General features: G+C 33.0%; 1 protein-coding gene across 1 annotated transcript; it reads left to right on the top strand.

The window, feature by feature from the left end:
- The first annotated feature begins 12,642 nt into the window (after nt 1-12,642).
- LOC149226652 (uncharacterized) lies at nt 12,643-15,136 on the top strand. Its single transcript, XM_089380258.1, has 3 exons — nt 12,643-12,779; nt 14,609-14,874; nt 14,922-15,136. Exons 1-3 carry the CDS (start codon nt 12,643-12,645, stop codon nt 15,134-15,136), a joined length of 618 nt encoding a protein of 205 aa, XP_089236384.1.
- Nucleotides 15,137-16,232: the final 1,096 nt, after the last annotated feature.

Here is a 16,232-nt window from a genome sequence, read left to right as displayed (position 1 = left end):
TGGAAATGATGCAAAACTTGTATGCAGACTCAAAAAGGCTCTCTGTGGTCTGAAACAAGCTCCAAGGGCTTGGTATTACCGCCTTGACAAATATCTACACCAACAAGGTTTTACAAAAGCTTCAGCAGATAGAAATCTATATACAAAGATTGAAACTGATAAATTGCTAATTATTATTGCTTATGTTGATGATACCATTTTTGGTAGCAATGAAGAATCCATGAGTCAGAATTTTGCTTCAGTAATGCAACAAGAATTTGAAATGTCGTTGTTTGGTGAACTTACCTATTTTCTTGGTCTACAAGTTCAACAAAATAAAGATGGTATTTTTCTTTCACAAACCAAATATCTCAAATAGATCTTGAAAATGTATGGAATGGAAGATTCTAAACCTATATGTACCCCAATGGTAACAAGATGCAGTCTCAGCTCAAATGATGAATCAGCAGCAGTACATCAACCAACTTATAGATCCATGATTGGCAGTCTTCTTTATCTAACAGGTACCCGACCTAACATCATGCATGCAATAGGAATAGTTGGAAGATTCCAAGCAAATCCAAAGGAATCACACCTTCAGGCAGTCAAAAGAATTTTCAAATATCTTCAAGGAACTCAAGACTTTGGTTTATGGTATCCTAGAGATGCAGATCTTACTCTTCATGCATATACAGATGCAGATTGGGCAGGAAGTGTTGATGATAGAAAAAGCACTAGTGGTGGTGCATTGTATATGGGTTCCAGGTTAGTGTCTTGGTTCAGCAAGAAACAAATTTCAATTGCTTTATCAATAGCTGAAGCAGAATATGTGGTTGTTTCATCTTGCTACACACAACTACTTTGGATGGTGCAAACTTTGCAAGACATTCAAATCACATGTACTCCATTCATCTCCATTCTATGTGATAATACAAGTGCCATCAATATTTCAAAGAATCTAGTCATGCACTCCAAGACCAAGCACATACCCATCAAGTACCATTTTCTACGAGAACAAATGCTTGAACAAAAGGTCAAATTGGAGTATGTTCCCTCCAAAGAACATGTTGTTGATATATTCACTAAACCACTGCCTAGAGAAACATTTGAATATCTCAGAAAAAAAACTGGGAGTAGTTTCTGCATCATCCTACTATTAAAATCCAGTTTTTAAGAAAAAGGTTATTATACGAGAGAAGGTTGTAACCTTTTGCAGGTAGAAGCTTGCATACTAGTATGAGTCTGCATTAGTACAAGATTGTAAACAGATTTTCCTATTATTAAAAGAAGACAGAGACGATAGTAGCAGGTGGTTTTTACCCACATTGGGTTTCCACCTTACATCTTGGTGTTCATATGTGTTGCTTTATTCTTCTTTTACCGCACTATCTAATAAATCTCCGATATGCTACTTTAAGATCAACACATGATAAATTGTCTAAATCACAAGATCTTTGGATATATGCTAGTTTCCTTAATCACAATCGTGTGTACACGCTAGTTCAATTCACTGAAGTAGCATATATAAATATGTTTGGGAAATAAAAATATTGATCTGATAACACTGATTCACCCCCCTCCCAGTGTTATTTCCAACAACTATATGCAACACAATACATATATGTGAAAAGGACATGGATTCGATTTTGAAAGGAGGGAAGCTTAGGTACATTTGGATGCTTAAATTCACACATCATTCAATTATTACCCAATTACTTGTTAATGAAGAGAAATCACATTTGATATTGGGAATCATCAACTTCGAGTTAAATCTTTTTGTGTAGAAATTTTTGAATTTTTGGTTTCATTTTCAAAGTGAAATTTTACTTGTAAGAAATTTCATTATATTCTAAACCTTATTTCATATGAAAATGTACTTTGAGCCATTTGGGGAGACTCATGTGTTATTGATCCATATGGAATATGGACATTTTTTTGTATATTTCTGCATTGAATTTCATTAGTCAAAAAGAGTTTATATGGTGTTTACAATACCCACCTAAAGGTAGGGTTTTCACATAGAGACCAAGGCCAAATTGTGAGGAGACATCAAGGAAAACATTTTTGTAAAAAAAACAAAAGTATCACCCAACTTTAGACTGGTTTTAAAATTTACTTTTTTTCCTTTTCTGTTTGGCTACTTCCACCCACCTATTCATCGAAAGACTAGTCAGGACTTGCTGAAGAATTGCCTAACGGGTTTTTATTGCATCCTTTTCCGATTTTGAAGAAACTGATATGCAAGCTCACTTTACTACTCCCAACGAAGCAATAGTACTATCTATTTCTGTGTGAAGTGCTAAGCTTTTATTTACCCTACTCTCCTCGTGATCCTCATCTGAAGAGAGAATTTCATCATTTGATTCATTGTCCTTGTGATTTGAAGATGAGGAGTCCTCTTCCTCCATAGGAGGCAAGCTGCATAGCTTCCAAACCTTACATTTAGTCTTTTGTTTTACTTCCTTTTGAGCGTAGGAGTTCTATAGGTGTCATATTTGATGATTGAGGTGGCAATGAAAAGTAGTGTTCTCATAGTCCAGGAGTTGGATCCAATGGAAATCATCTACTTTCAGGTTGAGTTTGTTCGACAAGTTATTACTAATGTCGATTTCTACATAGATCCTATTGAAAGTATAAACTCCACTTTGGCCTTCTGTAAGATTTATGGCTAGGAAGCGACCAAGGGTATTTCCGACGCTTGTAAACACTGAATCATACCATAGATGAGTCAGCAAGTTTGGAAGTTGGACCCAAATGGGGAGCTTTGTAATTACTGTCGTAGAGGGGTCAGTATTTGGGAACCAAGGGGTCATGAAAAGCCCCTCTTTTCCCCAAAACCATGGGCCCTTCAATAGAGCTCTCTGGTAATATTCCTAGCAGGCAAACACAACTAGGAAGAATCCCTTAAAACAGAAGAGAGCCCTACAAGATCTAGTCCAATTAGAATGTACTCAGTTGTAAGGATATGATGTTCAAGGCCACAACTGATTGAAATGGCAGATGATGCCATGCTCTACCATTAGCTGGTGAAGATCTTCTAGATTTAGATGGGAAATGTCAACAAAGGGAATATCTTCTGATTTTTCCAAAATAAATGGACTAGGTGCATCCTAAGAAGGAACTACTTTGCCTGGAGTTTGAGGGTTAGTTGAAGGAGGATGAACACCCCGGGGAGTCATATTACAAACAATGTTTTTATATGAGAAAGCGTGGAGGAGAAGGGTTTCCCCAAAGCACCCCCTCATAGACAGAGAGTAAAAAACACAACGCAATCCTCACAAAGATAATAATTAGAGATAGGAAGAGGGTCTTCTAATTGCTTACCTTCATAAAGGAGGCATTGAATGTTGTGAGAAAACCTTGATTTTGAGCTTTGAGGAAAGTTTGAAGTATCTTATGAGATTCATAGATCTCACCCAAAATAGCAAAGAGTGTCGAGACACCATTTTGACTGAGATCTGGAAGCGACTCTTTCATATATAACCCTTTTGAAATAAAGCTTCTACACCAACCAGAGTTTTTGGAAAGGGCTCTTTCTCCGCAGCAAGACCCTCTTACACCATAACCTCATCTTCTTTGTTACATGATTGTTACTCAATAACCAGGCTTTTCTTCCACTCGTGAGCAAACCCTCGATGAGGAAAGCTCCAGTAGTTGAACTAACAACTTCTCTGGCCTCATTACAAATGTTGAGAGCAATAATAATATCTACAGCAGATGGCGAACAAGCGGTTTGGGTCTCCCCCTAAGTGGGACCCGAACACTCCTCTCTAGTGATGATATTTACAGGGTTTCAACATAAATGACAGTGTGATTTCATTCGCAACGTCTCAACAATCTTCGTAGTATTCGCAAGGTCTCTAAAAATCATAAAATATAACTACTACATATAAGCATGATCCACGTTAAACTATACATACCTCCCCATATAAAATATAGACATTAATCCATATAAAATATAAACATTATCGTAGAGTGTAACCACTACATATGAACCTGATCCACATTAAACCATACGTACCTCCCCATATGAAATAGGGACATTAATCCATATGGAATATACCTTCCCATATGAAATATGGACATTAATCCATATGGAATATGGCCATTATAATAAATAAAGAGTTGAATAGAAACATTTATCATTATCCACACTACATTCAACTAATAACACCTTTGAACTTGTTTTAATATAAAAATTATATCCAATAATAATATATATGTATATGTATATATTCAAATAATAACACCTTTGAAACTTGTTTTAATATACAAATTATATCCAATAATATATACGTATATGTACATTGGGAGTAAGTGTAAACTTTGACAATTTAAATTCATAGTATTGTTTCTTGTTTCTTTATAGACATTTCACACAAGCAGCAATTCTATTTTTATTTTATCTTAACATTTAAATTTTATTACCCATCCTAATTTTTATTTTAAAGCACGAAACTTCGCTTACTCTCTTAATATCATCTCTTTTCATAATAATGTTTGTTATCATTACATCCATATCCTTAAAATCCCCAATAATATATTCTTTATAATTCCAAGAAAAGGAACGTATCAATTATCTTTTATAATTACAAGAAAAAGGGACTATTGGTAATCCCCAGATATATTTCATCCATTAACCTATACTAATGTTTATATTTTCCACATTAATAATTGTTTTATTTTTTGAGATTGGTAATTGTCTTACCCGATGGAGCCGCAAAAGTCTCTTATAATTTTGAACTTAAAACACCACTAACTCTTATTTTTGGGTCAAAATAAAGCTTTTATTGAATTAATAAAAATTCGAAGGACAACTTTGTTGGAAAAATGGTACAAACTCGCTGTAAAACCAGCCATAAGTGTCAAAACATTCTGGATATAATTTAGTGGCTTTACGTAACTTGATGCAATGTCAGCTTATGCATAAGCTACACTTTCTAAGGATATATGTAAGCCGGACAAATTTACTTAAAACATCCCGCTAAATTTGGGGGTCATTTTAAAGAACACAAATCATTAAAGTTCCTCGAGAAGGCCACATGTTGGTACAAACATGATACTCATTTTACGAAAAAGGTACATCACACTAGAACTGCAAGTTGTAATTAAGGACTGCAATTATAGTTGAGGTTCCCATTTGCAAGTTGTAATTAAGGACTGCAATTATAGTTGAGGTTCCCATTTGCACTTGATACAAGAGAAGAGTACTTATTATTTTTATAAAATTATAACCACAAATGACATATTATAGTGGTCATAAATGGGCTCTTTAATAACTCATTTTAACTTTGGGCTTTTTTAACAGCTCATTTTAATTTCATATTAACTTATTTGTTAAAAAAAAATTATATAAAATTTGGTGAAAAAGAGATTGCATTCATATTTGGTTTCTAAAACCTTTTCTAAATTATTATTGTTATTATAATATATTTTTTAATAAAAATTTGGTATAAAAGGGGATTGCTTATATATTTGGTTTCTATAGGTACTTTCTAATAATCTCGAAGGAATTAATAATTGGAGTTTTTTTTACCGAAGATTTAAGTTCAAATTTATTAATTGCCAATGTAAGTTTTGGATTAATGGTAATAGTTTATAAGTTTTTGGATTAATTGTAATAGTTTATAAGTTAATACTTAATAGGAAATTTATAAATTAACCAATATTAAACATATATTAACATATTTACAAAGAGTTTTATTATGGGAAGGTGTCTATTTTTTTAACTTTATCGTGATGAGCAATATTTTATTTAAAATATGTCTATTTAATAAAAGAATACAAAACCAACCTTCCAACTATTTAAATTATTGCCCATTCACACATATAAGCTAATACTTAATAGAAAACCTTTACTAATATATTTCCGAAAACTCCCACTATTGGAGGGTGTCTACTCTTTTAACTTTATCATAATGGGCGATATCTTGTTGAAAAATTTATACTTAATAAAAATACAAAACCAACCTTCCAACTATTTAAACTATTTTCCCTCACAAGAAAAGTCACATTGTTGCAGTCGGTGTTGCATTGCCTAATGTTGTAGGGTCAATGTCAAATATAATAAAAGGTGTTTATGATCTCAAATCTCATGGAAATGAATGTTAATTAGGATTTTTAAATCTTTTTGAATTTTAATTTAATTATTAATAATTAATAGGTGGATGGTAAGGATTTAACTTCTATACAATATGTCCATGGGTGGTAGCACAATTGGAAAAGGACATGTTGGCAAGCCCCTGTGTATCCAAGTGATTAGAAGTTCAATCCCTTGAACATGTCTCACTAGGCAAACTTAAAAAAATAAAAACTTATATACAGTATATACACTAATATTTTTAGTAATAGTCAGGATAGAGGTTGAGATTTATCTCGAAGGTAGTTATGTTTTCTTTTTGGTTTTTCAATTTAATTGAAAAAATGTTATAAAACTCATTAAAATAATATATATATATATATATATATATATATAATTATTTGAGCATATTGATAAATTCTGAATTTTTTTAGCATGTGGTATTAACAAGCCATAATATTGTAAAAAAACCTATTTACAAATTAAAAATCTTTACTATAAAATAAAAATAAATATCCATAATTAAAAATATTATTATATATGTATATATATATTTCTTAAATTTTAAAAATATAAAATTATATGATAAAATTAAATAAATATATATTTTTCGTATCGATATTCTACATTTACCATCTTTAAAAACCAAATCACATATTTAAAAAAATAAATAAATAAATAAAAATAGTGTCGCTGGCCTTGCTTGTTGAATAGAGTCAGTGTGTAGTTCTAAATTGGTAAGGCAATGGCAATGTTTAAGAAGTTATTGAAACATAATATGATTGGATGACAAGGAACATAATTTTACCTTTAAACGTATACAACAATAACGGTAAAAGAAACAATATTATTTTATTTTTTTGTTATCATTATAATAGAAGATTAATTTTATTCAATAATAAGTATTGTTGTTGTTTAGTGTAATTTTTATGAAAAAAATAATCGAAAGTAATTATTAAATGTTTAAACAAATTTATAAGTCTAATAATGAAATACATTTGAATATTATGAAGGGAATTAATGAAAAAATAATTAATAAGATAACATTGGAGCAAAAGAGAGATAATTTTGGATGAAACATTAGCCCTAACATAATTGTTTGTTACAAAAATTAAGAGTTTATTGAAATGTGTTTGTGCACATTTTATTCGATCTTTAGCTTATAAGACCAAATAAGGAAGAGAAAATGGTGACAATCCCTGAGACGCTGAGGTGGAAAGCCTACATGGCAGTTGGCCTACACTCAACTTTTCCCGCGCTGGTATTTGCTTGGGGTTTTAGGTAAGCTTTTAATGGGCAATTAATTCTCCTCCATCCCAAGGTGGTCTCGGTCTGTGTGACACAGCTCTATGGCACGGTCTGTTGTGGTTGAGTTGGTTATGTCTCCATCGGTTTTGGTTCTGCTCCCTTGCGTTCTTACCTAGTTCATTCTACAAGGAAAGGATGGCGCTCTCCCTCCCGCTGTCTTCTAGGTCCTTCTTCAGTTCTAGTCCTCTATCGTTTATTAATTGTGTGATGGTGTTTCGTTGGACCTGGTGGTTGTTTCTTGCATGGTTTTTCGAGGAGGTTTTGGGCTCTGTGGTCGCCCTAGGTATGCCTTGGCTTCTTTGTATTTGTTAATGGATATTTGATTTTACCAGGTTGACAGCACTGCTTTTAACTCTTTCAATGGTTTCATTGTTTTACCATGCCCTCTGCCCGACTCTCCCGGTGACGGCTTGATGGCTTCTACTCGAGGTAATTCCTCTGCTCCGGTTTCAATTCTCCATTTCCTTTTACTTTCGCTGACATCTTTACTCCTAATGAGCATTGGTGGTCTTATGGCTCTATGGCCATGGTTTATGCTCTGTTGGGTCTCAGTTTTGCTGGCCCTCTCGCCGTTGGGTGCACTTTGTTGTGTCTTGGCTTTCCTTGGCTCTAGTGTCGTTGGCTATGCTCTGTTGGTCTCAGTTTTGTGGCTCGGCTATGGAGCCTGGCCTCCTCTTCAGGTATCCGCTGTGGGTATTCATCCTACCCTCTCTCTATTCTTTATCATGGGTTTATGGTTATGTTGCCTCACTAATTCTCTGTTTGTCTATGCAGGTACTTGGCCCTCGTCACGGTGGTTGCAAGGGTTTGGTCTTTGGGGAAAATGTTGGGGTCTTCGTCCTTCTGGTCCGGCTTTACGCAAACCGGGTAGGGTCCTTCCTGTTTACGCTATGCGGTCATATATATTTTGTTGGTAGTAGTTAGGCTATGCCTCTGTCTGTTCTCAGTCTTAGTTGGTCTGTCGATAGGTGGCCTCCTGTGCACTGTTTCCTCTGTTGTAACTTTTGTTTATGAATTTGGGAAAAAGTTTATGTATCTTGTCTTTGGTTGTTGGTAATGCTTCGGTCTCTACTAAGTTTGGTTTGTTCTGGGTTGTGTGGAACCCTCCTTGGCCTATGTCGATTGTATGAGGACTATTATGGATGGTTTTTGAAGGCTTTGTGCCTCGGACCTACGTGGGGTTACAGAATGCTATCTTTTTGTGCTACTGTGGACTTTGACAAATGTTTATCTCTCTCTCTCTCTCTCTCTCTCTCTATATATATATATATATATTGTAAATTTTCACTGTTAAATCAATAGCATGCTTTTGTGAAATACCTGGATGGTTTCTTCTGTTGTGTTTGGCTCCTTCAGTTTGATGCGCAATTTGATTAACAGTCATTCAATTCTGTCATTAATTTCTATGCACAATACATAATTCTTGTCATTTATGGAAAACAATAATGGATACCTGTAAGCTTCGATTTACTTTTTAAAAATATATTTCAGAGCTATGCTCTCTGGTCACTTTTCTTCTATATGACAACAACCCTACCTTTGTCTTTGGGTTGCCTATTTAAGTTGCTAGTACCCTCATTTTGTTGAGGAACTACCTACAGTTACAATGTAGTTACATTCCAGTTTCTAGCAATTTGTTTCCTAACTTATTTAAAACTAATTTCCAATCTAACTACTATTCAAATTAAAGGAAAACATTGGCTCTGACAGCCTTCTTTTAAACATAAAATAAAATTAAACTAAAAGTGAATTTAATTTTAACTTCTTGTCCAGCTGTCGCCTCCCTAATTGGATGCTCCCGCATCAGAAAATATGATATGTAGTATATTTATATTAAATAATGTATATATACAATATAAATAAAATAAATATTTTTTTAAAAAACTAATTATTGTAACAAACTATTTATTTAACTTTAAATTTGTACCCATGATAAAGAATTCATATGTAATAAAATATCTGATATAAAAAATTACAATGTCTAGTATATTAAAATAAAACAATTACTTACACAAAGGTTTAAGTGTGACCGCAAAAGATTCTTAATTTTTTTTTCTTTCCAAGTTATGATTAAAATTGTGAAGACAAAAGAGATAATTGTATTTATATTATTCTTAATTTTTTTTCTTTCCAAGTTATGATTAAAATTGTGAAGACAAAAGAGATAATTGTATTTATATTATTTTCTACGTATTAGTTTGTCTTTGACCAAATTTGATTGTCATTTATCCATAGTTTAACATTACAAGTTTAGTTTTCATTATTTTTAATTATTATTTAAATTGGTTTATTTGTAAGGTGATTGGTTGAGGTCTTATCATGGGTTGTTTAGTGACCTTTTTCTTTTTTTCTTTTTTCTTTTACCTACCAGGTAAGCACCCACAGGGATTTGAACCAGTGACCTATCGCAAGGAGTGCCTTAAGAGTGCACCCATTCACCATCAATCCAAAGCCCCGTGGGCTTTAGTAACTTCTATTTATATTACTTACTAAATATTTATAGGTTGTTTAAGAATTACCATTTCTATTAGTTACTAATTTTTTGTTTTTAGTTTTATTTCATTTTTATTTAACTTTTTTATTTTTATTTTTTTCCTTTTTTTATTATTTCCATTTTCATGAATTATAGCTTTTCTCCATATTTTCAATTTAAAATGAGTTATTATACCTCCACATATGGTATTAAGCCTTTGACCGCCTATTAGTTTGTCTTTGACAAAAAAAAAAATTGTTGTTTATCCATAGTTTAACATTGGCAATTCAACTTTTGTTATTTTTTATTATTATTTAAATTTATTTATTTGTAAGGTGACTCGTTGACATTTTATTATTGGTTGTTTAATAACTTCCAATTCGATTAGTTACTAATTTTTTGTTTCTAATTTTTTTTTTTGAATTATAATTTTTTCTCATATTTTGAATTTAGGATGACTTATTATTATATTAAAAACATATTTTAATAAATTTAATTATAGAAATGTATATATTAAGTAAAAATATAACACACATACATATATATAAAATAAACATATATATTAAAGTGTATATATATGTTAATATAAACAATATTAGTTAACTATATTTCTTAGTTTTTTGTGATGACATTCAACAATATAGTATATAATTAGTTGGTTTATTTTTATAATGAAATATTTGTTTTTTTGTCTTTTAGTTAAGCTAAGTTAGTGTTTGTTGTATTCTTGATTGAAGTTTTATTTCTTATATTGCATAATGATTTAAAATTGAATTGTGAAAATATATAATATAGATAAGATTTATTGAGGAAAATGATTAAACTGAGTCCATTCAATAATAAAAATCAGCAAGGAAAAAATCAGTGTAATATGTAGTGTTGTTGCTTTTGTTTTTCAAATCAGCCAATTTCCATGGTTAGTAAAAGGCCAAAACGTAATGGCAACTTTTTTTGAAAAAGAAAATTAATTGTAGAAAATTCCATAAATTTGGGAAATATATATATATATATATATATATATATATATATATATTCAATAAATCGATAATTAATTTATGACACTTGGCCATTAAAGTTTTTTTTTTTATTTTCTAATTTTTGTAAATAATTTTTAATTCTAAAATTTTGATTTCAAACCACATAAAATTAGTCATCCACCAATCGAAAATTAGAAATTTTAATTTTAAAAATTCTAGTTAAACATTTAATTTTACCAAAATTTTAATAAACTTTGTTAAAAATTGCAAATTAATTAGAAGTCAAAGCAATTTGACTCAAACAGATTAGCATTTTAACCCAAATTGATTACAATATATTGTGCCTTTGGCAGGTATATATATATATATATATATATATATATATATATATATATATAGTGATTAAATTTTTATTATAATTACACTGAAGTGGTCTATATTGGAACTTGAGGAATTTCAGAATTTTAAATTATGAACACAGGGCTTCATTGGGGGAGAAATACCATACCATGCACATTCATATTAGGGGAAGTAGTTTATATTGGAACCTGAGGAATTTCAAAATTCTCAATTATGAACACGAGGCTTCACTGGGGGAGCAATACCATACCACGTGCATTCATATTCAAGGATATATATTGAGGAAAAAATGACATATTATATTGGGGAATATATATGGGGTAAAGGGTTTTTATAATGGAAAGTATAAACAATGGAGCTCAAAGTTATTGAAAAAATATAAAGGGGTATAAAAATTGTTAATGAAAAAATGAATACCTATAATATTTAGTGAAAGCAGGGGTTTTTTAAATTGGGAAGGTGTATTGGATTCATATTGGTAAGAGGTTAAATAATGTGATTTTTATAGGTATTTTTCACTATGTAGTCAAATTAGGGGTATTGTTTAGTATGCCATAAATGGACGTGATATGTCAAAGGTTCATTGAGTGAAGCCCCAATAATTATGAATGGGCAAGATTTGATAATATGGAAATATTTTCCGTCTAATACATAATCAAACAGATAATACAAAAGATATGTGAATAGTTTTTTAGTTTATTTATTACGCCGTAAGGCATTCCCCTCTATAATGAACTTCTCTCTTGTCCACCTGTCGTGACTGTGCCCCGTTAGATTATATGTTAGACGATGAAACCATTTTGAATCATTCGATTAGGATAAGGTAGTTGGAATGACCTAACTGACTTATAGCCACAAATTCGATCCTTCATCAATTCAAGATGCAAGGCACATTTCTCATGCAACAATGATACTGGTCTCTCATCATTTTTCCTCCAGCATTTGAGCTCTAGCCCCAAGGTCTCTAGCAGAAGTATGGTCTTCTCTAGCAGTAATCTGGTCTTGGATATCTTTTCTAAGAGTAATCTGGTCTTGGTTGTCTTTTATAGCAGAAGTTTGGTTTGGTCTTGGCTGTCTTTTACAACAGAAGTCTAGTCTTTTCCAGTAGTAATTTGTTCTTCTCCAACAATAATCGGGTTTCCAACAGAAGCTTGATTTTCTCAGTAGTAATCTGGTTCGAAGCCGGGACTTCTTTTTCACCGGGTTTCTTTCCCTTAGACACCGGTTTCTTCTTTGGCTCGCTTTGGACTTCAGCAACCTCATCAGCTTTTTTCTTTGGCTTGGGCTGCTCTCCGTCAACGACTTTCTTTCTCTTGGACACCGACTTCTTCTTTTTCGACTCGAGCTGCTCTTCGGCAAAGTCATCATCTTTGGCTCGTTTTTTGGCTACGCCCTTCTTGGCCTTCGAAGCAGAGGGAGTATTAGGTTTTGGCTCCAACGGGGTGCTCTGGTTTCGAACTACAGACATGTCCGAAGAGTTGGGATTATTCTTCAACGAAGTCGGAGCTGCAAGCTTCTCCATTGCTGGGCAGGTGGTCACCTCCTCCTGCTCGGATTCGGACGGGCCGACAGAGGGAGAAGAAGAGCACTGGTGTCTGACACGGTTTACTTATGCGTGGAATCTCTGCTCCTCTTAATTGGAGTCATTGTTGATGTTGTCGTGTGAGTTAGGGGATTTGCTATGGCAATTTGCAAAGAATGCCATGGCTTTAGAAAGTTAATGTCTGGTTCCTTACCAATATTGTTTCCTTCTAAGCCATGCCAACTCCCATTAGTGGCCTTTTATGAGTTTTAAGTATTTAATGTTTTTTATGTATTTTATCATTTCCAGCTTGGATAGCAGGACAACTTGTCACCCAAAGCATGCAATACTTTTAACAATGCAGTAGTTGCATTGATTTTGGGTCCAATTATAGTCTTTCCAAGTAAGCACTATACTTGCATTTATATATTTGAATGCATGCAAGAACAATTTGATTTTATTGCTTCAGAACTAGATGCCTTTGTGCAAAGCTAAGGTGATAGTTTCCATACTCGAAAAGGAGAAAGGAAGCTTGGGTTTACTTTCTCTTTTCCATTGAAGCAGTTGTCCATTTCTTTAGGCATATTCATTAAATGGACAAAAAGATTTTAAATAGAAAACACAGTTTATTTAACCCTTTAATCCATGAATCATTGGTTAATCATTGGTTCATAGTAAGGTTTCCAGTTTCCAAACTTTTAATGAACATGAATTATTAGTTCATAGTAAGGTTTCCAGACTTCTAATGAACACTTACAGGGAAATGTTTTGCACCTCTTATATATGATATTGCATGCCTAATCTTAAAATGCTTCTTGGATCGGTAATCAACATGATGCATATATTTTTGCATAGAGTGTGCATTGAACTTCCCTCAGGAAAGCTAAAAGTTTTTATCATCTGTACTCTAGATAAATCTGAAGCATGATCTTCATTCTTTAGTTTCTGCTCTCTATAAACAACTCAACTTGAGTGCTCAAAAGAAATAGGAAAATATGTAGTTTGTTTTTTCAATCATTCATGAATTCATCATCCAAAGCTTGCAATCTCTTCTGACAACGCCTGACCGAGATTTTCTCATAACAGTTGATGTGAAAGAGGTAGTTTTCTTTCCTAAATCCGTCTGTATGCAGCTCTGTCAATTTTTTTTGGTTCTTTAGAATCTTGTGAATTCCCAAGTCTACATTTATTCTGCTAATTTTTGCAACCAAGGGGCAGACTACAAGCCATATGGGGTCGGTGTGATCCACGAACTCTTGTTTAGTGTGTATGAGACAGTATGATTTATCCTTTCGCATTGAATCTAGATGTTGGGTCAGTGAAATGAATATGTAGACAAACCCATGTAAACCGAGATTTGATATGATATACACTAACTTGCCAAACTCAAGGAAATAGATATATGGAAATCTTGAGTCCAGAAAAATTAACAACTCTTATAAATTCCCATATAAGACACTCTAGTACATATCATACTAGAAAAAGAAAAGACATGGAAGAAATAGAGTATGCCTCGAATACGAAAATAATACATGCCTTCAAAATTTGGCGATGTAGTGAATATTTCATGGTACATACCAGACTCATGTCTAGATAGGTCTGCACTAAATTTACAGAAATATATGTAAGTGATTGAATAGAAAGGAATAAATGTCATTAAAAATTCTAGGAGAACACAACTTGAAACAACGCTTTTGTGCCTAATGTTAGTACAATTTAATAAACCAAATAACCAGAAAAACGATGAATGAAGTATTGCTATTTCTCTTGAATTTCCAGGTGAAAGTGACAGAGCTAGAGGGAAAGATTGTGGGACTATACTTTGTTGCCCACTGGTATAATCAATGTCAGAAAGAAAAGGCATATGGAGGCCCTAATTTGTTTTTTATTTTTTGTTTTTCTCATGACAGGCACATTGCATCGAAGTGTCCAAAAGAAAAATTATGCAGGAATTGTAAGAAGCCTGGTCATCTTGCAGCTGATTGCCACAATGAGCCTATCTATAACATGTGTGGTAAAACATGTCACATGGCAAAGGAATGTTCTGCTCATGAGCTAGGACTTCCAAAATCAGCACTTTGCAAGAAGTGCTATTTTCCTGGGCATATTATGGCAGACTGTCCTAATGATGAGGCCTGCAATAACTATCACCAGACTGGCCACTTGGCTCGAGATTGTATGAATAACCTAGTTTGCAATGGCTGTGGTGCCACTTGGCTCGAGATTGTATGAATAGCCCAGTTTGCAATGGTTGTGGTGAACCTGGTCATCTTGTCAGGGACTGCCCCCGTGTTCAAAGCCCTCCTAGAATTATGGCACCACGTGGAGGGTTTGATGATTTCAAGATAATTTACTACCATGTCTGTGGGGGTCATGGACATCTCTCTATAGACTGTCCTTCATATCCTTTGTTTATGTGTGGTGGCTTCCGACGTTGAGAACTTCTGAACTGTTGTACAAATTGGGGAAGTCACAACATGAAGCTTAGTTTCAGTCTTCGGGTGAAGTAGCAGTCCTAATTTTTCCAGCCACTTTATACTAGTGTGATTTAGTTTGTTGAATTTGTATTAATATTTTCTATAGATTACTTTATTTCTTTTTAGTGCAAGTGTAAGACTAGTTTGTTACTAAATGCCAAGAAATTAAACTATTTGAAAGTTTTATGTCGGCTTCAACCACAACTATGAATTTTGATAATGACACTGGAGAATTAAGGCAAAAAAACATGAACCTTTTATTTCTTCTTTCTGAAGATTTTCTAAATTTTTATGGAATGCATGATTTGCGTTTTAAAGTATGTTTTAGGTTCACGTGTTGAAGTAGATGGGCAGAGATTCAGGTGGTGCTCACAGGTCTTTGTTTTTAGAGTCGATGCCATATAAGAGAAATTGAGAATATATCCACAAACTCTTGGTTAGTGTGTATGAGACAGTATGATTTATCCTTTCGCATTGAATCTAGATGTTGGGTCAGTGAAATGCTATACACTAACTTGCCAAACTCAAGGAAACAGATATGGAAATCTTGAGTCCAAAAAAATTAACAACTGTTATAAATTCCCATATAAGACACTCTGGTACATATCATACTAGCAAAAAAGACATGGAAGAAATAGAGTAGTCCTCGAATACGAAAATAATCCATGCCTTCAAAATTTGGCGATGTAGTGAAATATTTCATGGTACATACCAGACTCATGTCTAGATAGGTCTTCACTAGATTTACAGAAATATATTTAAGTGATTGAATAGAAAAGAATAAATGTCATTAAAAATTTAAGGAGTTCAATGCAACTTGAAACAACCCTTTTGTGCCTAATGTTAGTACAATTTAACAAACCAAATAACAAGAAAAACGATGAATGAAGTAGTGCTATTTCTCTTGAATTTCCAAGTGAAAGTGACAGAGCTAGAGGGAAATATTGTGGGACTATACTTTGCTGCCCACTGGTATAATCAATTTTAGAAAGAAAAGGCATATGGAGGCCCTAATTTGTTTTTTATTTTTTGTTTTTCTCATAACATGCACATTGCA

This window comes from Pinus tabuliformis, chromosome J (assembly GCF_031772625.1).
Source record: "Pinus tabuliformis cultivar Carrire ecotype Pingquan chromosome J, CPIR1, whole genome shotgun sequence".
Classification (NCBI taxonomy): Eukaryota; Viridiplantae; Streptophyta; class Pinopsida; order Pinales; family Pinaceae; genus Pinus; species Pinus tabuliformis.
The sequence above is the reverse complement of the archived record's forward strand: the minus strand, read 5'-3'. Positions and strand labels throughout refer to the sequence as shown.